We start from the raw sequence: 24680 nt of genomic DNA, 5'->3' as shown, positions 1-24680 counted from the left end.
TACAGTATCTTTATTTCAAGCCCAGGATGTCCAGAAGCAAGTGTTAAAGCAGCGGTGATGTAGCCGGTACCATACTGTACTTTTCAAGGTACTATACTGTAAGATTAAATATGTTTTCTTTATTTTTTGTTTGTTTTATACGTATTGTGTGAAAAGTATTGTAAACGTATTACAGTACAGTACTATATAGCCGATTGTGTTAGTTGGGTACCTAGGCTAACTTTGCTGGACTTACGAACACACTGGACTTACGAACATGCTCTCGGAACAGAACTCGTTCATATGTAAGGGACTTACTGTATTGGTATTGTGTTAATTTTTAAAATTAACTTGGGCAGAATTACAGCTCCGATCTCAGAGAACAATTTTCCACTCACCACTTTCTAGATAAAGAAATTAATGCCTTGAAGGCCCAAGTGATACATCCAAAGAAATGCAGCAAGTGGCAGAGCTAACGCTCGAAATTTGTCTCCTTAACTCCTAGAATAACACCATCTCTTAACTTTAGCTTTTAACTTCCCCCTTCCTCACCATTCACAGACACTCTTTGGATCTCTAGGTCCTTAGGACATCTTGTCTGTTGCAGTAGTCTATAAATATTCTTCTTACACACCTCACCCTCTCCCAACCCCTTCCCCGTTTCGTGACTGCCCAAGTCAGAAGAATTTCTCTTTCGAATGTCACTATATGACAAACATTTATTGCATCATGTTAATATATGTAAATGTTTTCATTCTGGTGAGTTCTCCCTACCTGAGAGCTCTAAGTTTCTTGAGGCAAGTACAGATATCTTATTAATCTTCGCATTTTGTAGTATCAGGTAAATGCTATATACATTAAGAAACATTCATTCACTGGCTGCTGCTTCTTCCTGGAATGTCCTTCTCCAAGATTTCTGCATGGCTCACTCTTTTAATCCCAACCACCTCTTTGCTCAGGAAGGCCTACCCCTTTAATTTAAAATTGCAACCTCTTGTTCTGTTTTAGTTTACTCTAGAGCACACGTCACTAGTACAGCATCATTGCTTATTTATTCTCGGTGGCTCACCATCAAATCAAAGCACCATCAAGGACGAGTATTTCTTTTGTTTGCTTCATTGTTACATCACCGGCACCTAGAAGAGTCCCTGGCACACAGAAGATGCTTAATAACTACTTTTTAAAAAATGAATTATAATTCTGTGTTTAAAGTAGTGAGGTGGTGGATGTGTTAATCAACCCAATTGTGATGGTCATCTCACAAAGCACATGTATGTCAAATCATCACACTTTAAATATATAAAAATTTATTTGTCAATTCTATTTCAATAAAGCTGAAAAAACTTAATCTACACAAAACAAAATCCTCACATGTAATTCATCTTCTGATTTTAATTTTCCTTACTCACACCAACAAGAGAAAGGTGAGTTTTTAAAATTGTAGGCTAGATCAATTTTGAAATAGCTGCTTTTCTAATTATAATAAAAGACCTTCTTTGTATAGATCTTCCTCAACTTATGGTGGGGTTTTGTCAGATAAGCCCACCGTAAGTTGAAAACAAATGTCAAAATGTATATAGATCACTAACCTACCGAACATTGTAGCTTAGCCCAGCCTACCTTAAACATGCCCAGAACACTTAACATTAGCCTACAGTTAGGGCAAATCGTCTAATACAAAGCCTATTTTATAATAAAGTGTTTAATATCTCATGTAATTTATTGAATACTGTACTGAAATCAATACACTGATTATGTCCCTTTAATGAATTCCTTGGGTCCTGAACTTACCTTTTTTGGACTAATTTTAGACTTAGAGAAAAGTTGCAAAGATAGTATGAAGAATTCCTTGTGTACCCTTCACCCAGTTTTCCCTAATATTGACATATTACATAATCATGGTACATTTGCCCAAACTAAGAAATTAACGTGGGATAATACTATTAACTAAAAAACAGACTTATTCTGATTTCACCAGTTTTTCCAAGTTATGTCCTTTTTCTCTTCTGGGATCCAATCCAGGATCCTCTGTTGCATTTAGAAGCCTTACCTTTGGATCTGGTTCTTCATCCTCGTCTTGATAATCATCGCAGAATGGACTGGAGTTGGCTGCAAAGGTGGGTCCCTGGGAGTAGTACTGAGAACTCCGGTAGCCATCCTGCCGCAGCTTATCACATTCTGCAGGGGTACAGGCCGGGGAGGGGAGAAAGGGCTTTAAGAACCAGGATGAGTTTAATCCTCCTTACTTACCTTTCCTAGTAATATTTCTCTATGCATAACACAATTTCAAAATAATGACAATATTAATAATAAAAATTATGATAAAAAGAACTACGAATTAGTAAAGCAGCTGCCACACTCTACATGCCACATTAATACACTTCAAAGGGATTACCTTTACACCTCACAACAATCCTCTGAGTCAACTTTAGGGTAATTAAATCACTTGTTGTGTAATGTTATGTAAGGAAGCAGTGGACTCAGAATTTGAACCCAAGGTCTTACTTACCATAATCTTTTTTCAGTTTTATTGAAGTATAGTCGATTTACAATGTTGTGTTTATTTCTGTTATACAGCAAAGTGACCCAGTTATACATATATATATTCTTTTTCTTATTCTTTTCTGTTATGGTTTATCACCAGATACTGACTATAGTTCCCTGTGCTATACAGTGGGACCTGGTTGTTTATCCATCCTATATATGATAGTTTGCATCTACTAATCTCAAATTCCAATCCTTCCCTCCCCTACTCCCCTCCCCCTTGGCAACCACAAGTCTGTTCTCTATGTCTGTGAGTCTGTTCCTGTTTCATAGATATGTTCATTTGTGTGGTATTTTAGATTCCACATATAAGTGATATGTGATGTTTGTCTTTCTCTGACTGACTTACTTCACTTAGTATGATAATCTCTAGGTCCATCCATGTTGCTGCAAATGGCGTTATTTCATTCTTTTTTATGGCTGAGTAATATTCCATTGTATATATGTACCACATCTTCTTTAACCACTCATCTGTCGATGGACATTTAGGTTGCTTCCACGTCTTGGTTATTGTAAATAATGCTGCTATGAATATAGGGGTGCATGTATCCTTTTGAGTTAGAGTTTTGTCTGGGTATATGCCCAGGAGTGGGATTGCTGGATCATATGGCAACCCTATTTTTAGTTCTTTGAGGAAGCTCCATACTGGTTTCCATACTTACTATAATTTTTGACATGAAACAATTGATTAAGTAATTCCACATCAAAAAACACATGCAATTCTCATGCTAGGCTTGTTTTCTAGACTGATTAGCTGGAAGTGACAAGAGAAATCATGGATTATAATGCTCTCATTTTTTTTTTACTTCTCAATTTAACTTTGATGCTAAACAGCCTATAATCACTGTGCAGAATTTAGTTAGTACAAGCTGGCTGGCAGTCTGAGATGTCTTCCAGTCCATGGAGGAATGCCTGGCACCTGAGTGGAAGGTAAGTAGCAGCCCTGGATCACAGGGGGACTAGGACCACTGGCTGCTCAGAGATTAGAGATTCTCTTCAAGGAGCAACAAACCATTGCATTGATAACTCCCATTGGTGGGGGTGAGCACAGAAAGAAGAGTTCTAATGGCTTTTCAAAGCCCCAGGAGCTCTCCTATTACCCAGATACCTCAGAGGAGCATTTGCCTTGCAAAAGGATTCCCCATAGGGTTCCTTTAAATATCCAGCTTGGTAAAGGAAGGTGACATGTGTTTGGTTTTGGACAAGTTTCCTCTTTGCACAGCTTTACAAAACCATGCGCCTAATGGCACAGAACTAAAGTAGGGCATCTTCAGAGTTCCCTTCTAACACTAGGAGCTAAGCTTCTTCTTCAAAGAGGAGATTAATAGTTGCTTCAGTGGAGGGATAAAAATTCTGCAACTGGAGAATAAAAAAATCCTCACTCTCCTGTGCTATCTACCTCACAGTGGGAGTGGAGAACTAAAGCAAAACTATAAATCAGATTTTTTTAAAGTCCCATGGAAATAGTCACGAGGCTCTTCTAGAATGCCAAACTAAAAAATGTACTGATAATCATAAGAGAGCTAAACCCTACTACTTCAGTTACTTATGGGCTGAACAATGTGTGGGCTGGCAACCACTGTTAATACTGAGTAAAAGAGAAAATAAAAAAAAAAATTTTCGGAAACTTCCAGAACACACTTTTAAAAATGAGGATTTACTAACCCTAACCCTTTTCAGTGAGAAATACTTTCACATTTTCTCCAATATTTGACAATCTCTCTGCAAAAGTAGATAGTACAACCAGACTCTATGCTCTCATTCTACAGCGAAGCTACATGGAGCATGATGACTAGTTTTCAAATGGTGCTCTGTGCAGAGTTCTGTAAATATTTGATTTTATCTTAAAGCTAAGATAAAAAATAACAGCTCCATAGTTCTACATGTCATTAACTTGTATTGCTAAATTAACTTTTCTGTAGTCCTATAAAACTGAAGTCACCTAACGATTCAGGGTGAACCTTGTAAAACAAACCAATAAAACCTATTACCACTGGCAGCTACTTATCACGTAATTCAGTGCTTTCAAATAGTTGCCAAACAAAACAAAATACAAAGTGAAGGCCAAGGTCCTCTTAAACTAGGTCCTTTTCTTCTTCAAAATAATCCTTTCTCCCCTCATCCACTGACCTTATGATAAGTACAAGTCTTAAATTATAGAAGTTTATAATATTAAAAAATCTGTTTCACATACCAGGTACCATGTAAGAATGTGTTTGAAAAAGATTGCTCTGCAAGGGACTGCTAGGCTAGATCATCTCAAAAGGTGATATCAGTTCTGATATTCTTGGCAATAATATTAAAAATAAGCAAAGCGCTATCATCAAAAAGACAATAAACAGGGGCTTCCCTGGTAGCGCAGTGGTTGAGAGTCCACCTGTCAATGCAGGGGACACGGGTTCGTGCCCCGGTCCGGGGAGATCCCACATGCCACGGAGTGGCTGGGCCCATGAGCCGTGGCCGCTGAGCCTGTGCGTCCAGAGCCTGTGCTCCGCAACGGGAGAGGCCACAACAGTGAGAGGCCCGTGTACCACCAAAAAAAAAAAAAAAAAAAAGAAGACAAGAAATAACAAGTGTTGGCGAGGATGTGGAGAAAAAGGAACCCCTGTGCACTGTTGGTGGGAATGTAAACTTGTGCAGCCACTGTGGAGAACAGTAAGGAGGTTCCTCAGAAAATTGCAAATAGAACTATCTTACGATCCAGCAATTCCACTTCTAGGTATTTACCTGAAGAAAACAAAAACACTAATTCAAGAAGATATATGTACTCCAATATTCACACAAACATACAGAGGACTATTACTCAGCCATAAAAAAGAATGGAATCTTGCCATTTGCAACAGCATGGATGGACCTAGAGGGTATTATGTTAAGTGAAATAAATGAGACAGAGAAAGACAAATACTGTATGATTTCACTTATATGTGGAATCTAAAAAACAAAACAAACAAACCAGAAACAGACTTATAGATACAAGGAGCAAGTGGATGGTTACCAGAGGGGAGGGAGGTGGGGTTGGGCAAAATAGGTGAAGGGGATTAAGATGTACAAACTTCCAGTTATAAAATAAATAAGTCACAGGGATATAATATACAGTATAAGGAATATAGTCAACAATACTGTAATAATTTTGTATGGTGACTTATTAGGATTGTTTTGTAATGTATTTAATTATCGAATAGGTATGTTGTACACCTGAAACTATATTGTACAACAGTTACACTCCAATTAAAAATTTTTTTTTTTTTTTTTGCGGTACGCGGGCCTCTCACCATTGTGGTCTCTCCCCTTGCGGAGCACAGGCTCCGGATGCGCAGGCTCAGCGGCCATGGCTCACGGGCCCAGCGGCTCTGCAGCATGTGGGATCTTCCCAGACCGGGGCACGAACCCACATCCCCTGCATCGGCAGGCGGACTCTCAACCACTGTGCCACCAGGGGAGCCCCAATTAAAAATTTTTAATTAAAAAGAAATTTAAAGTAGCCTAATAACTCGATACCCGTTGAATCTTAAAAGACCAAAATATCGCAAAATTATTATCCATAAGTTAAAAGCATGAAAGGCTGACAATTATTAGTAGTTCCAATGTGTGTCACCTTTTAAGCCTAGTTTAAAAGATAATGCCTTTTTTCCCCCCAAGATTAAGTTTATGTCACAAAAATATTTACATAGTAGTATAATAAACAGTAGCATATCAAATGAACACGATGCTGGTCTAAGAATAAATTAGGCTATACAGTGACCTCCCTGGTGGTGCAGTGGTTAAGAATCCACCTGCCAATGCAGGGGACACAGGTTCGATCCCTGGTCCAGGAAGATCCCACATGCCATGGAGCAACTAAATCCGTGCGCCACAACTACTGAGCCTGTGCTCTAGAGCCCGTGAGCCACAACTACTGAGCCTGCATGCCTACAGCCCGTGCTCCGCAACAAGAGGAGCCACCGCAATGAGAAGCCTGTGCACTGCAATGAAGAGCAGCCCCCACTCGCCGCAACTAGAGAAAGCCCGGTCTACAGCCATACCACCCTGAATGCGCCCGATCTCGTCTGATCTCGGAAGATAAGCAGGGTCGGGCCTGGTGAGTACTTGGATGGGAGAAAGCCCGCGCGCAACAACGAACACCCAACGCAGCCAAAAAAAAAAAAAAAGAATTAGTCCATATAAATTTATGGCAGATGACCTATTTTTTATACCCTTATCAGATTTCTGCAGTCTAGTAAACTCATCAAATTCCATTGTCATTTATCTTATTCCAACTCTACGGGAAATCTAGGAAAATTTCCTCCTGTCAAGTTGCAATGGCTCTCAGTTTCTAAACCATGGCTTTGTTCATTAAAAACTGAGTTTATTGTCTGTGGAGTGAGATGTAAGTGAGTACTAGCCATCATGAATAAACAAAGACTTTTCAAACACTGAACTGATGGTAAGAGCAAGGCAAAGCATAATTTAAAGCCAGGTTATGCAAGTAACCACAGGAGGGAAACACGATACTAAATGTAACAGAAGCTCTGTCTCTAACACATACGTCTCTTGCAACAGAAATTAAGAGTAAAACCATGCTATTGTTCCCACAGTACTACTTGGATAAAGGTGTCACTGTTTATTGTGTCCTTTGGTTTCCCAGCCACAAATTTCTTCCTCCTTCCTTTCATGTCAAACTATTTTCTTTAGCGCAAGGACAATGGACGAACACCTTGGTAGACCAAAGTTTTTAATATAGAAGCAAAAAATACTGTCATAGGATTAGATGGTTACCTAAACATCTTGTGAATTTAATACTGTTCTGTCCTCCAAACCTTCACATATTAAACTATTCTTTAGACTTTCTGTTTTAATATTTTAGATATGCTGAGAGTCTGCTGCAAGAAGATTTAGAGTTATCTTCAAAATCACTTTCTCTACTGGAAATCCTTGATGAATTTCCACTCTCTCTGTTTTGCTCCTAAATGTATTGAATTAGTGACAATGAGCTGGAATATACAGCAGTCACAGACAGTTCCAAAATCCCAGTGGCTTAATACAACAAGAGGATTCTTTCCTGCATGTTCTCCTGGTCCAGGCAGAGCTACTGGGGGCTCTGCTCACCACAGTCACGCAGGGACCAGGCCGAGGGAAGGTCCTTCTCAGCTTGTGCTTGGACCATCACGCAGCAGCGCTGGGAGAATGTGCATTTCACACTGGCTCTGGGAACTTCTGCCAGAAATAACCAGAGTTTACTTCCACTCCTATTTCTTTGGACACAACAAGCCACATACACAGCCATACCTAACTTCAGAGGGGACAAGGAGGGGCCACCCTACCTCATAAGCAAGGGGGAGAATGAGACTATCCCACACCAGCTCTAATGACGCCTCCAAAAAGAGGGACGACACTGAATCTATGATTTTCCAGATTCTTGTCACCCATTCTCCCGACACTTACTAAGTGTTTATTTCCAATCCTTCCTGAATGAGACTGAGAGGCTTTCGATGTGGAATCTGCGATGAAAAGCTACCCTGCTGTGTTTCAGTAACAGGGCGTTGACCTTTGGGAGGGACTCTATGGGGAAGCCGCTGAGTATCTGGAATCCAGGACAAACCAGGCACCGCTCACCACCTGTGAGACCTGGGGGGACAGCATTTTAACCTCCTGGAAACTCAGATCCCACCTCTAGCGCTGGCACATTACTTCTGGGAAGCTGTCATGAGAATCAGTCGACAAATATTTCCAAGTACTTTGCTCTTTAAGGTGAGAGACTAGGTCAGGGTGTGTCAGGACTTTGCACAGAACCCTCCACCTGGCGGGGGCTCAAAAGACAGTCACTGCTGTCAGCAGTTACCACATAAACCATAACTACCTCAAACTCTCCCACTTTTTTTTCATTCATTCATTCATTCATTCATTCATGTATTTTGCGGTACGCAGGCCTCTCACTGTTGTGGCCTCTCCCGTTGCGGAGCACGGGCTCCAGACGCGCAGGCTCATTGGCCACGGCTCATGGGCCCAGCCGCTCTGCAGCATGTGGGATCCTCCCGGACCGGGGCATGAACCCGTGCCCCTGCATCGGCAGGCGGACTCTCAACCACTGCACCACCAGGGAAGCCCCAAACTCTCCCACTTTTAAAAGCCAGTAAGCAATTCCATAACAAGACCTGCTTGGCTACATAGTTGTTTTTTTCTTTTTTAATAAATTTATTTATTTTATTTATTTTTGGCTGCGTTGGGTCTTTGTTGCTGCATGCGGGCTTTCTCTAGTTGTGGTGAGCGGGGCTACTCTTCGTTGTGGTGCGTGGGCTTCTCATTGCGGTGGCTTCTCTTGTTGTGGAGCACGGGCTCTAGGCACGCGGGCTTCAGTAGTTGTGGCTCGTGGGCTCCAGAGCGCAGGCTCAGTAGTTGTGGCACACAGGCTTAGTTGCTCCGCGGCATGTGGGATCTTCCCGGACCAGGGCTCGAACCCGTGTCCCCTGCGTTGGCAGGCGGATTCTTAACCACCGTGCCACCAGGGAAGCCCTACACAGTTCTTTAAGATTCTACAGTTTGACCAAGCTGTTGGCTACATCTTTACCAAAACATCAGGAGGTTGTATGGCTTTTCCTAAGTCAGTATGACACTCATACGGGGATTCTCTCACTGTCAATGGCCTGAACATTTATTTCTAACTCCTCTCAATCCAAAAAAGAGCACAAATATATGAATTAATCTAACTACAAAATTTACAAACCTAATCAGTTTCATGTAACACAAAGCCTTATACTTAGGGGAATTTTTACACTGAAAGAGTATCAGCCAGGTGCTTGGTAAATGTATTTGATATATTGTAACTATCAAAGCAAGGAGAGAAAAGGATCAAGGTTCTCTGATCTGAAAGTATGTGTGCTGGGTGGAACTGTGCCCCTAGAAAAGACATGCTGAAGTCCTAACCCCTGGTACCTGTGAACGTGACTTCACTTGGAAATAGTCTTTCCAGATGTAAGCATGTTAGAATGAGATCACTAGAGTGGGTCCTAATCCAGTATGACTGATAGGTTTATGAGAAGAGGAAAAAGAGACACCAGGACCATTCGGAGACACACTGACACAGAGGGAAGACGGCCTTGTGAAGACAGAGGCAGAGACTGGAGTCATGCTGCCATAAGTCAAAGAGCATGTGGGATCACCAGAAACTGGAAGAGGGCAAGGAGGGATTCTCCACTAGAGGTTGAAGGGAGCATGGCCCTGCCAACACCTTGATTTTGGACTTACAGCCTCCAGAACTGTAAGACAATAAAGTTCTGCTGTTTTTGTTTTTGTTTTTAGTTCTACTGTTTTAAGACACCCAGTTTGTGGTACTTTGTCATCGCAGCCCTAGAAAATTAACCCAGTGTGGAACCAGGAGATGCTAAGATGTGAAAGACAGTCATAACGATCTTCAAAGAAACGGGGCAGGGGTGCCTTTGGCAGAAATCTTAGAGGATCATGGAAAAGAAACTGTGACAGGAATTGGGCATCTGGAGATGCCCATTTGGCTACTGAAGAGCTGTGCAACTCTGGGCAAGAAACATCTGTCAGCTTCAGGACCAATCTCTAAGGTCTCAAGAAAAGTTACCCTTTGTAGTAGGAAAAGGCGAGATGTAAAAACAACTCTCAGCAGACGTATTAACTACTGCGTATTAATAATATTGCCTTTGATTGAGGGCTGCCTATGAACAAGCCATCGCTCTAAGTACTTTACGTACAGTAAATCATTTACTCTGCACAATGGGCCTAAGAGATGGGGATAGATATTTATGTTTGTTTGCAGTACGCGGGCCTCTCACTGTTGTGGCCTCTCCCGTTGCGGAACACAGGCTCCGGATGCGCAGGCTCAGCACCCTCCCGGACCGGGTAACCCTGCATCGGCAGGCGGACTCTCAACCACTGTGCCACCAGGGAAGCCCGGGGATAATAATTATCCACACTTTACGTATGAAAACCTTGAGACACAAAAAGAAACCTGCTCCAATTGGTGGAGCCAACATTAGAGTCCAGGTATTCTGGCCCCAAACCTGGTGCTCTTTCCTGAGAGATCAACTTGCTTATGACGAGAAACTACCCTCCTTCAGATCTCTCTGTACCACACTTAATTATGTATAAAATAACATCAGCCTTTATCTAGCAAATCAGTACATTCACTTTTGGGTTTTAGTTTCCTTAAACTCTTTCCAAGAAAGAAAAGATGTTAAACTAGTTTTATTATAGTTTTTCCCCTATACTTACATTTCCATAACAACAAGAACAAAAATATGAGTACAAAATGAAATAAGTAAATGTTCACCTAAAAGAATGTTGGTATTTAAGGTCTACTAAAATTAAGATTAGAGATGGACTCTTAACTTTTCCTCAAAGGGAAAGCAGGTCTGTAGGTGAAAACACTGCATATCTCAAATGGGTAATGAAAATATTAGCAGACTCAGAATTTTAAGATGAAAAAGAAAATCTTTTGATCCCTTCTGGAAGTTATTTTATAAATTCTTCAACTTATATTAATTATACATATTAATATATAATGTATATTATCATCATCAGTTCCCAAACCCTCTTATAGATGATGGCATCCAGGGTCTACTGGCCGGCAGTGGCAGCCGCCATGCTTACCCACCAGGGAACCCAAGTCACTGTGCTACTTCAAGACAGCTCAATCAAAATCCTTTGAGGTTTACTTCAAATCCCCTTTTCCACAAAGCCTTCCCTAGTTACTACAACGTTCCATGCTAGCCTGAACTCTTCAATATTATAAACCATATCACATACTTCCTTAGATCCTCTGCTATGCCAGGTTCAATTGGTGATTTTTAACGAAAGAATAGCAAAGAAAAGGAGTAAGGAGGTAGAGTAGCAATTACTGCCAAAAAAGGCAGGATTGAAGTTGGAAGAAGTCATTAACCCCTAAGACAATTCTCTTTTCTTGGTTCCTCATGTATACTCCAGAGGAAAGCATCCCCATCCCACATTTATCTGTTAAGTCATAAATGTTTATGAATCATCTACTACCTGCCAAGTGCTGTTATAGGCGCAGGAGACTCCACAGTGAACAGAACAAACAAAAATTCCTGTCTTCATAGCGCTTATGCTCTAAGAGGTCACAGACAACAAACAGTAAAAAGAATCAACTACATAATACATAAGAAGGTCCTAAGTGCTAAGAGAAAAATAAAGCACGGAAGGGCATAGGGAGTGGTACTAAAGCAGGGCTACCTGAGTGGTGACATCTGAGTGAAGAAAGTGGGTTCCATCACCCTGAGAAAGAGCTGGAGGGAAGAGTGATCTGGGCTGGGGGAAGAGGAAGGACAATAGGAGACGGTTAGACAGGTAAAGGGGGAGCAGGTTACATAGGGCCTTGGAGGTTCCTGTAAGGACTCTGGCTGAAACCACGAGGCCGGCGGGTAGCCTCTGGGGACTGCCAACAGAGAAGTGACATGATCTCACCTGTATTTACCACCTTCCTCCAGATGCTATGACTCAGCTAACAGTACTCAAATACATGAATTCCAACCAAACCACAATAAGAGTCTGAACGTTACCTGTATGAGGAAAAGTAAATCACCTAGTGATGCTAGTAAAAGCACACTGGCATTTTTACCATTGATTTGTATAATTTGTCATAATTAATTTTTTCATATTTATAATTCCGTAAGAGACAATTATAAGTGAAAAATTTCACGAATTTATTATAAAGACTTTGAAGTATACTCTGAGAGAACAAAGTTTTTAACTTAAATAAATGGTTACTAAATTCTGACTTACTTAAACGAGAGCTAGAAGGAAAAGGAGGAGATGGAGAAAGAGAAATTGAATGCAAGGTGGGAAGAAAAAGGGATTCGTCGTTTATTCCCTAAGGAAATGATGTGGTAAGATGAGTGGATGCTAAAAGGGAAAAAAGTGAGGTTTGCTGAACGTTAGCTTGTCTGAGTAAGAAGAGAAAGCAATGATAAAGGAAGTATTTAAAATGAGCAGCGCTGCTGTCCTTAAAAAACTAAAAATAGAGTTACCATATGATACAGCAACCCCACCCCTGGGCATATATCTGGAGAAAACTCCAACTCGAAAAGATAGACGCAGTGTTCATAGCAGCACTATTTACAATAGCCAAGACATGGAAGCAACCTAAATGTCCGACAGATGAATGGATAAAGAAGATGTGGTACATATACATAATGGAATATTACTCAGCCATAAAAAAGGACGAAATAATACCATTTGCAGCAACATGGATGGACCTAGAGATTATCATACTAAGTGAAGTAAGTCAGTCAGAGAAAGACAAATATCATATGATATCACTTATATATGGAATATAAAAACAATGATACAAATGAATGTATTTACAAAACAGAAATAGACTCATAGACATACAAAACAAACTTATTGTTACCAAAGGGGATAGCAGGGGAGATAGCAGGGGTAGGGGAGAGAGATAAATTAGGAATTTGGGATTAACATATACACACCACTATATATAAAATAGGTGAACCACAAGGACTGACTGTAGAGCACAGGGAACTATATTCACTATCTTGTAATAACCTATAATGGAAAAGAATCTGAAAAAGCATATATATATATATATATATATATATACACACACACACACACACACATGTACAACTGAATCACTTTGCTGTACACTTGAAACTAACACAATACTGTAAATTAATTATACTTTAAAAAAAAGAAAACAAGCACTGCTGCATTAAAAGCCAAAAGGACTGGTTAAGAAAGATTATTTTGTCATTTTTCAGGTTGCATGTATAGTGGTGGTGTATATGAGCATGAACTGCTAGCAAAGTGCTGAAACATTCAGGTCAAAAGCACAATGTTGGTATTTTACAACAGTACAGCATTTTAGATGTACCATACTTTAAAATCTGAATGTGGTTTCTTTTTAACAGTATTAAATCTTTCATAATCCTCCTCCTATAATTCAAGGTCATTAACAATTGGGAGGACTCCAGTTCCAAAGTTAATTATAAATAGTGGTCATGATGTACTGCTTCAGTGAGAATGTTCTGTGATGAACCACAGTCTAAAACACTCTTTTTTTCAGATCACTGATTTTTAAAGCCATTACCCTGATGACACTTTATAAATGCGTTATTTTCTAAGCTGAAAGCCCTTGGCCATCATTATTTGATTTGTGTGTAAAATATTTCTGTGGGAATTGAAGGAAAGCAGATATTATACCTGTCTTATGGATTATAAAACACAAGTGTTTTAAGTTTCTGGTAGATCCAGGTTTCCAAACTTCTATCCCAGTTATTTATCCATCAGATTATCAATGACAGGGTCAAACGCCAGTTCTATTACATATCTTTGTCCGGTACCAGAGAACTGAGAACACAGAAGACTACAAACATATATTTAGAAGAAAATAAATAATCAATTCCAGTCCAACAGCTGTATCAGATCTTATATAGCTAAAGATTCTAGTTTGAGCTTTCAAGTAACAAGCATGTAGGAAAATTTTACTGCACTCAAATATTATGCTCTGTAACATTAGGGAACTTATTTTTTTAATGAAAATCAAACCAAAATGCATTTTAAAATAGAAAGGATCTGCCTTCTAGTATCTTAATTTATTGGGTTTGGCAATCCTGAGCAAGAGAAAGAAATCATACTGGTACTGTAGTTCAGATTCTGCCTTGCCAGTCATGTATATTGGATTTTCCAAAATTACATTTGGACTTTCCATAAATTATTTTCTTCAAAACAGCTGCACTTCAATTTATTTAAATCGTCTTTAAGAATCAACAAATTAGAACATAATTAAGAGACTATAAATGGTCAAATGTTTTTAAGTTATTCAGTTAATTGCAGCATATCAAGTGAGTTGAAAAGCTATGTTAAATCTAAAGACACCATGGAGTTAATATAGATATTTTCAATGGATATTGTCCTAGATAATTTGACAGCAATTTAAAATAATAGATTCCAAATAAATATTCCTTTTTGGTTTACTATTACACTAATGATTCATTCTTTTCTCCCCTCTCCACTTAAGAGTAAGAGTTTGTATTGATATGAAGTTATACAGCAATACTTACAATGATATAAAAGCATATTATTATATATGAAGTATTATATCCAAATTTATCTTCCAAAAACTGCATATATGAGTCCATAAGACAACTTCTTTATCAATCGTCACGTCAAAGATACTTTGCATCCAAAGTACGATAAAATAAAAAAGAAAAGGAGAAAATATATGGCTTTAATGATTGAGCCCAAGTCTCCCTAAAGGTTCTGAAATATCTCCTCTCTTAATGGTGCATATGAGACAAAATGTTCCAGGTGTTAGAGTATACTTTGTTTAACTGCAGGTAAGAAAGAGACGGCCAATCAGAAAATATGCCAACAATCACCCACGTGTCAAGGAGAAGGAAGCGTCCTGGAAGGAGATGAATCAGTTTGTTCAAGTAACCTTCTGCTAACAGCCAGGGAGATGAATGGCGACAGTCAAGGGCTCAAACTCTGACAGTCAACAGCTGTGTGTTCGAACCCTAGCTTGCGATGAGCTAGTGAAACTGAAGGGGTACAACTTTCAAGGTGTTTACGATTTAGCTGACTGATTAAACAAGTTCACATGACAATTTATGGAGCACTGGTTCTCCCAGTTAAGGTGCATCAGGATCCCTTGGGGGCTTGTTAACCACTTGGCTGACCAGTGGGTCCCAGAGTGTCTGATTCAGTGGGTCTGGAGTGGGGACCGAGAACTTGCATTTCTAATAAGTTCCCAGGTGATGGTCTTACTGCTGGTCTGGGAGCCACAGGAGGAGAAAACTGTTTCAGAGGCAGGTAAGTAGCCACAGAGAAGGAGAAACAATATTAAAGGTGCTTGATGTGAAATCCATTCAACCATTTGGGGTCGGTGTGACATAAAAGGAAAAGTCTTCCAATTAGAGGAGAGGCTCCCGAAGAAGGAAGCAGAATTTCCATAGTTTAAGATTTCCTACATATTCCAGGTGAGAAATGATAAAAGGCCCAAGGGGAAAAGAGAGTTAATCTGTTTCTTTTATTATGTCACAGATGATCCACACTCACCAACAGAATAACTTGAGAGGAAAACAGGAAACAAAGGACAAAGAAGAATTTAACAGATCACTGCAGGAGGAGGAGAAATGCTATATCTGGTATTTACTTTCGGTTCCTAAGGAATACTGTTGTTTCAGAAAAAGCTTTAATTTTGCTCCTGTAGAAGTACTTTACAGGTCAAGATTCCCTTAAACCGCTTGAAGAGGTCTTGTTATTTTAACGTACCACTTCAGCTCAGCTTTAAACACAGCTTCCTGATTCAGGCTGCTTCCACCTGTCCCTTGATTACTGTGGTCATCTCTGCCCAGCGTCCTGCATCACCCCGATCCCTTTTACTGCAAACTTTTAACACAGAACCAGATTTAACCATTTAAAAATGATGAGTCAGATTATGTCACTTCTGAGTTCAAACCTCTCCAATGGCTTCCCAGGCTCTGAAAGCAAAAGCCAATGTCCTCCTAAAGGTGTCTAAGCCAGACATGATTTACTCAGTGTGGGTGGCCAGGGAGTTCATTAAATGAATGAACCATCAGTACTTGAAAGGGTACTGTGATTATGTGACAGAAGGGCCGGCCCCATCCCTCACCCAGGTGTATTTTAGCTTTGGCCATACTTTCCATCTTAATTTACCCAAGGCATGGGACCTGCCTATCTATCTGGTACACCACCCATGTCATTAGTGTTTATTAAGCACAGCTGGCCGGTATGGGCTGGGGCCAGCAGCAACACAGAATTTAAGGGGGAAGGGGTCCCAATCATATATATGTTCAGGAAATAAGAGGATGAGGGAAGAGCTGGTAGGGAAGATGATACTCAAGTGCTCTATTTGGGTTATCGATACAAGAAAATTTGGTCTTGGTAGAACTTCAGGGACACTGACCAAATCCAGCATGAAGACACTAATTCCATCACGGGCAACTCCCCCAAAGATTTCTGGTCAGATAGAACAGAAGTCACAGGAAAGCTCCCAGAAAAGTTTTGGGAAGGAGTAAGGTAGAGGAGAGATGGTCAGAAAAGCCACCTTTGAAATGGGTGGGTTTTGCCAAAGGAGGGGGGCAGTAATGACAAGCAGACTGCTGGATTCATATGCCTAACACTTATTTTAGCACTATTCCAAAGGACTTCTCATTTCAATCTCCTTAGTGAGTTTGGGGAGATAAAGTGGTCAGGATGGGAAAATGTGATGTCATCAGCTCAACAGTCACACAGGAAATGAATGTGCTGACTAATATACAGAAAAGGCGTTGAAAAGAGTCTTTTCGCTCCATACCCTGGGACCAGCATCTCCTTCACTGACATTAAACACCATAGGCAATCTCACTTATGCAGAAGGGCAAAAAAAGGTCATTTTGACGGATATTCTCCCTCTTTGGTTAATTTCTATTAGGGTGGAATAAAAACCTCCCAAAACACAGGAAGTAAATATTAAAACTTATACCATTGGATAAAACTGTTAGCCTTATTTTTCACTGCAAACCATGGAAGGAATTATTCCTCAAATGTTATTTGCCATGGCAGAAAACTGGTTTTTAACATTCCTTCTCTTCACATACCCAAAGTCATTTAAGGAGATTTGAAGAACTAAATTAGATTTAAATTAAGGTGAAAGCTTTCTGGTGCCCATGATAAATGTGAAGGTGCTGCGAGTTTGCAAGCCCTAGTTGAGCACCACCAGAGCACAGCCCAACTAGAGGTGATCTCATTTCACTTTAGAATGAAAAAGCCCTATCACTGGCAGTCGTGGAGCATCACCAAGGTTACTCAATATCAAATAGCCTGCAAAGATTCTAAACCAACACCAGGGACTTCAGTTGTTCAGGGAATGATAACAAACCTTATCCACAGTACCTTCAATGTAGCATTTTTATGCTGCGCTGGGTGAAATATAGCAGCCACTCAAGTTACGCACTTTATCAGGAATTAAAATGGAATTGCTGAAACAGCAGACTGACCATGGACACAAAAACAAAACAAAAAGCCTTTTGTTTAAACAACCCATAGTGCTTTGTTAAGACCTGGATCATGTAAATGACTGTCTTTGCTATTCTACCTTTTGTGTGTTGCTTACCATTAAAAAAAAAGCAACAGGTCTCTTTACCCACTGAAAAAGCAATGATTGTTCCTTTTTCTTTGCTCTTGCATCTGACTTCCCTCTCACAGGTTAAGTACCCTTTCAGGATTATCATACCCAGAGAGTTAGTATTATAAAAAAAATGTTGTGTGCCATCAAATCAAACAACAGAAGTTAAACCGCCACCTTTGTGTATCATTCCATTCTGTTACTTTTTTATTTTTGTCTTTACACTTCTCTTTTCTCAATAGAGAATTCAATCCATTGTTTCATCAGGTTGGGCAACTTTCCCTAAGGATAAAAATTCCAAAGGAAGTCTAATGAAATACTAAACATTAAAAAAAGTCTTTAATAACATTACCATTTGTCTTTGAAAAGTCAACCTAATTAAATTCGCAAGCACTGAGCAAGAGAGCTCCAAATGAAGTCATCCTTCTCACCAAGGAACTAGCCACAGAGTGGGGGCCATTTTTCTATCAAGACTCCAACACCCCTTAATAAACAAATTCAATGTTTCTTTGCTCCATCTCAAAATGCCCTTTCCCCAGTCCTGTCTGGGAACTAGAAGTCGAAACCTGACCTCTGCCTGCGCCCGTTCACTGCCTGCTATCTCCTCAGGGAATGCTCCCATTCTCTCTTTATATTTGCAACCTTTTCTCCTCCTGTGGGCTCTTTTGTCTACAAGCATGTTTTGATTGGCTCTAGTTTTTAAAACAAATAATACTACTACTTCTAGCCTGCCACCACCTCAAAATACTGTCCTTTTTCTCTTTGCCTTGTTGACATGATTTATTTCTTAAGAAATGTTACTTGTATTATTTGTCTGCTTGTTAAAATAATTATCTCATGAAACCTGGCTTCTTAAATCCACAGACCCCCTTGAAACCACTCTTTTGACGGTCACCAATGACTGCCTCCTGACCAGTTCAGTAGCCTCTCTTCTGACTCTGCCCATCCCCGAGCACCGTGGTCACTGACCCATCCTGATCTCCTCTCTTCCTCCCCAGTTACTCTTTTCCTGACTTCTTCAGCCCCCTAGATCAAAGCCGGAATTCCAGGCTCAACCTTCACAACTCCTCTCCCTGCACTCTCTCTATCTCCAATCTCCTCACTCCCGTGTTCTCACCACTTGTTCTGTGACTGTGACTGATCTTCCTCATGAGTTCGAGATGAACTTTCCAGGACCTCCACAAATACAACAGTATTTACAGTACCAGGCACTGGGGTCACACAAGTGACAAGAAAAGGTCCTGCTGCCAAAGGTCTTGCTGTCAGGTGGGGGGATAAACATGTGAACACAGTTTCTAGTTTAATGGAGGGGTGTAAGGTTCTGTGGGCATGTGTAGAAAAGTGGGTAAGGGATGCCCACGTCTGCGAGGAGGAGTCCAGGAAAGCTTTGGGGGAATCTGAGCATCAACCAGATGACCCTTACAAGGGGAACAGGAGTTGGCCAGGTGTGAGAGGTTGTGGATTAGAAGAGAGAGGAAGTGGATTGAGACGTGGGGTGGAGAGAAAGGGAGGGGAGGACAAGCCAGGGTTCCAACAGAAGGACTTTATCCTTATGTGTAAGGGCACAAGGTAAAGACCTTGGTTGGAGGAGGAGAGAAGCATGGGGGAGAAAGGGTGATTTGTCAGGTGAGGCTGGACAAACAGGGGTAAGGAAGGTTCTCAGATGCTAAGGAAGTTAGGTTTTATCCTGCCAATGGTGGAAAGCTGGTAAAAAATGTTTAATGAGAGGCATGATCAGATTTCTGTTTTAAAGACAACACCCATGGACAAGGGTGTGGCTCAGTAATACCACCATTATCAACCTTGTGAGTTATTCACACACTTCTTTCTCTGACGAGGTGTAAACCAGGAAAGCAGCCATGTCGATTTATCTCTGACTCTGCTACAACATCCAGACCAGTGCCTCACTTGCTGGGTGCACTTAGAAACTTTTATGTCACCACAAACTTAGATTTGTGGACAATTCAATTTGTCAGTATTTGTGTTCAGCCGTAAATTGTATCTTTGTGTTAGTAAACTTTGCATACCACTCTTAAACAGTTAAAAGAGGCCAATCAGAAGTTTGGAGCTTAGAAGGGAACTTGGAGATTGAAAATTGTTTTCCAGAGGAGGGAGCCAAGTACAAAAATGGGATATGGGGCTTCCCTGGTGGCACAGTGGTTAAGAGTCCACCTGCCAATGCAGGGAACACGGGTTTGAGCCCTGGTCCGGGAAGATTCCACATGCCACGGAGCAACTAAGCCCGTGCGCCACAGCTACTGAGACTGCGCTCTAGAGCCCGAGAGCCACAACTAGTGAGCCCACGTGCCACAACTACTGAAGCCCGTGCGCCTAGAGCCCGTGCTCCGCAGCAAGAGAAGCCACCACAATAAGAAGCCCACGCACTGCAACAAAGAGTAGCCCTGCTTGCCGCAACTAGAGAAACCCCGCGCGCAGCAACGAAGACCACACACAGTCAAAAATAAATAAATTAAATAAATAAATTTATTTTTTAAAAAAGGTATATGATTTTCCAACATCTCACGGGCTACTGGCAGCACCGGAATCACAATTCTGGTCTCCTATCTCATTTTTCAGAACAGTTACTGACAACAGAACAAGATGTCAATGCCTCTGTGGTTCAGGAAAGATGAGACAATTACACATCCTACTTCTGTTCAGCGGCTTTTCCAGAATAACGAACCACTCCCTGCCCTGCCCTCAACTCTATGCCTATTTTTGTTTAAACTAGTAAATAAGTTAAAATTCTCCATGAATGAAATTTAATGTTTCTTTCTTATAAAAAAAAAAAAAGAAAGATAATCCTTCTTTAACCAGTGACATTTAACCGTCTCCTTTTACACATCAATTTTACCAAAGGATTCTTCAGGAAGAATGTAAGTAAAGAAGTAGGCAGGGCTTCCCTGGTGGCGCAGTGGTTGAGGGTCCACCTGCCGATGCAGGGGACACAGGTTCGTGCCCCAGTCCGGGAAGATCCCACATGCCATGGAGTGGCTGGGCCCGTGAGCCGTGGCCGCTGAGCCTGTGCGTCCAGAACCTGTGCTCCGCAACGGGAGAGGCCACAACAGTGAGAGGCCCGAATTCCGCAAAAAAAAAAAAAAAAAAGAAGAAGAAGAAGGCAAAGAGTAAACTGGCTACAAGTGCTAAATCATTGGTATATTTAATGTTTCTAATCCCTTATCTTTCTTTTGTCTCTTTTATAACCTATTTATTACTATTTTTTTAAGTCCATCGAGGTACTAATGACCTACTGTTGCCCTAAAAATATGCACCAAATGCTATTAGGATGAAACAATGGTTACAGATGTTTGTCACACATGATGTCTCATGATGAAGCCTCCTTTCTTTATTTCTCTTAAACATATTTGACTTTTAATGAAATCAGGAATGAGTGAAGAGAAGTTTTCATGAGCAACAGGGAAGCCACCAACCTTAGGCTATTTTGCATTTCCTAAATTAACTGGCTGAAGAAACCAAATCTGCCTTGAGCCTTTGGATTCCCCATGTAAGCCCTGTCCCAGTGACCCTTCTGGAAGTTGAGGGCAGCTGAAGAGGCGTCAGAGATAGGCCCTTGGGATCTGAGATCAAAACAGGCCAGCATGGGCTGAGAAACCTGATTTGGAGTTCTTGGCAGAGCCATCTATAAACTGCAAAGCAGCTGTCAATTAATCCCTTAACTCTGATAGGTCCTGGCTTACTTATCTACAAAATGGAAAGGGGATTTATTAACCAGAGGACCGGGGAGGGCCTTTCTAGCTCTAGCATCCTGGGCATCTTTCAGAGATTGATGGGGAGTCGGGGAAAAGGAATCTTGCTCATGTGGATGAAATGAACAAGTGTCTATGGCTGTCACTGTCATCTGACAATGTTCCTTGTTCTCTTCCTCTCTCCCTCCTCCCCACTGTATATCCCTGGAGCATAATGGCTGGGAGAGGAAGTGCCAGCTAAATCATGACAGCCATTTGGGAAAGAGGGCTGAAAGTTCTATCTGTATTCCATTGCACTTAAAAGGCACCCTTCTTTCTACAAACACTGCTTCCACATTGAGGGGCAGGTACTTTGAGATACTTTATATAAATAAGTTGGTTTTATTCCCACGAAAACAGATATTATGATCTTATTTTATAGATTAAAAAAAAGCTCAAAATGTTAAAGCGATAAACTCAAAATTAAACTCAAATAATATATTCCTAGTACATAACAGAGGCAGGATGTGAACTTAGATGTGACCCATACACTTTTCATGAAACCTGAGTTTTTCCTACTAGAAAGCAAGAACAACAGGAGGCTTCTGGAGTTCAGGCCGTATTCTATTTTTTGACCAGAGTAATAATAGTTACATAGATGTTTGCTTTATAATTATTTGTTAAACTGTACAAGTCTTATGTATTTGTCTGTGTTCTATGTCATAATTTTTAAAAAGTGACAGAAAAGAAAAACATGAAGAATTCATTGTCATTAGCACAAGGTGGGCAAAGCAGATGTTCGTCCTGAGCCTGTCTGGGTGGTGAGCAGATGTATCATTCCAAGAGAGACAGCTCTCAGCCAACATCCCCCAGGTCATGCCTAGAAAAGTGTCTTCCAGAAAGCTCTGTAAAAAATGCCACAGGACCCCCAAGAGGAGACTCTATAGCCAAAACCACAGGGCACCTGGGATATCCCAGGGGCCCATCAGCCCAATGCAGACAAATGAGACCACCAAGCCCCTTCATCAAATCCAGAGATCCCCACAGCCCTTCCCAGAACAGACTTACTTGTCCAAGTCAAAATGCAACTAGTAGGTGGTTTCTTGACAATGAAAGGTAGATGCAGTGACCCTTAGATAAAGTCTGTGTGTCACGAACTGTCAGAGAAACCTGGCTGGGACTACTTGGAAACCTTGTCCATAATTTTAAGAAAGGTACACCACTCTTTAATGTTAAATAGGTTGGTCCGTACACACACACACACACACACACTGTTGTTTTAAATCACTTGGTACAAATAGTCATTTCTTCTAAGTGTAAATCCCCAGTTCTTATCTCTCCAGATATAATAAACATAACCTTCTGACTCTGAATTAACACAGGCCAGATCCAACATTCCTCCCTGTGCTTACACTTCTAATTCTAGAGCCACAGAGCAGGCTGACCTGCTAAAATGTGTTTCTTCACTGTGACTAGACGGTTTCTGATACCAACAACAGATGCTCTGTGAACTAATTCAGGCAGGAGTTAACACAGATGCAGTAACCAAACTGCCTGTTAAACATAGTATGAGAAAGTATGTTTATCTCTCTCCCAAGTTGGCCTTTTGGGGGCATGAAGCCTGAAAAATAACATGTTTCAGCCTTTAATAATCTTAAAACTGTCAAATGAGGCCTACAGGTTGTGAAGAAATAAAATCTGAAACTTTCATTGAGTCTGAGCGAGCCCACTACATCCCTCAATTCCCCTTTTCCCAATGAACTGTGGCCCCTTCAATATGTATAAAAACTACCTAGATAAAAATTTAGATAGATAAAGGTTACTGACCATCACAACTAACTCTGATGAAGTTCATGAAGGGTTCAAATAACTATGGAAATTAAAAGGGAAGAATTCTTCTGGAAATTCAGTAAAATTCCCTATTCATTACTAGCCAGATGTCCTGTTTACCCAAATATCAAAATACTCTTAAAATATGGGTACGGACTTCCCTGGTGGTGCAGTGGTTGGGAATCTGCCTGCCAATGCAGGCGACACGGGTTCAATCCCTGGTCCGGGAAGATCCCACATGCCGCGGAGCAATGAAGCCTGTGCACCACAACTACTGAGCCTGCGCTCTAGAGCCTGTGAGCCACAACTACTGAGCCCGTGTGCCACAACTACCGAAGCCCACACGCCTAGAGCCCATGCTCTGCAACAAGAGAAGCCACTGCAATGAGAAGCCGGCGCACTGCAACAAAGAGTAGTCCCTGCTCGCCACAACTAGAGAAAGCCCACGCACAGCAACAAAGACCCAACACAGCCAAAAAAAACAAAAACAAAAACAAAAACAAATGGGTACACGTTTGTATTGTTGTTAGCAATAAGTCATTACCTAAATCTCTAGTAACTAAATAAATCAACAAAACCAAATCATTTGATCCAAGAGCATGGTCACTAAATTCTATCAAGTTCTCCAGAGACTAGCCCCCAACAACAAACACAAAAGATCTCTGCTTTATTTGGACCGGAATGGAAACCACCTGCTGCAGGCACTCCACATGCTGTGTGACGCACCAGGAAAGCCCATCTCCTCTGCAGTGGGGGAATGGAAGAGTGCTGGTCTCCCAGTGCTGTTCTGGCTGACCAAGCTCTCCCCTATATGCCCAGCCTACCTCACGCCCATCTCCATTACACTACTGTCTGTTTACTTCAGTCTTGACACCAGACAGCAAGCTCAGCTCTTTAAAGCTGGACACCCACGACCTTTTGTCTCTTCACTTAAAAACTCCTGGCATAGCACAGAATTGATTCTTAAATATGTATTAAGTAGTGTCTATTATCTACCTTTATGTACTAACTCAAGCTTAGCTTTTTCGTAGAAGCATTTTCAGTAAACCTGTGCCTTCCTCAACCACTCTACTGACCAGTAGGCATTTGTGCATTACTTTAACATAAGCAAATGTTTACAACACTTAGTTATTAACTTATTAGTACTCACTGTATCATTTCCCTCTGTATTTTATGGTCCTCAAGAGGGGAGCTGAGCGCCCCACAAAAACTGACAGAACAGCTCAGACAATGAGCACTTAATGATTAAGAAAAAGCACCAACCTGTTTAACATTAAACGATAGTATTCCTTCCTTAAAACAGTGGACAAAGTCACAGTAAGACTAAAAGGAGGAACAAAATATTAGAATGATCACTGTGAATAGTGACCTACCTTTCTATATTTTTAAGCAAAGGCTGTTGAGGTCAAATTAACTTAGACTGATAATCTTATATAACATCATACTTCAGTAGTTGCCATATAGTAAGGGACTGGATTTCTTCTTTTTAATCTTCACTGATAATGAGGCAATAAATACTCTGCACTCATGCTGTG

At 40.8% G+C, this 24680-nt stretch overlaps 1 protein-coding gene across 6 annotated transcripts in view; it reads right to left on the bottom strand.

Annotated features, from left to right (window-relative positions):
- Positions 1-24680, bottom strand: part of NHSL1 (NHS like 1) — a 242066-nt gene that overhangs the window by 31182 nt on the left and 186204 nt on the right. For all 6 annotated transcript variants that reach the window (XM_060115034.1, XM_060115028.1, XM_060115033.1 and 3 more), the window contains one exon: positions 2030-2157. In XM_060115034.1, the coding sequence (XP_059971017.1) occupies positions 2030-2157 (128 nt within the window). The remainder of the gene's footprint in view (positions 1-2029; positions 2158-24680) is intronic.

Source organism: Mesoplodon densirostris, chromosome 12 (assembly GCF_025265405.1).
Source record: "Mesoplodon densirostris isolate mMesDen1 chromosome 12, mMesDen1 primary haplotype, whole genome shotgun sequence".
NCBI classification, from domain to species: Eukaryota; Metazoa; Chordata; class Mammalia; order Artiodactyla; family Ziphiidae; genus Mesoplodon; species Mesoplodon densirostris.
Note: the sequence above shows the minus strand (reverse complement) of the source record. Positions and strands in the feature narration are given on the sequence as shown.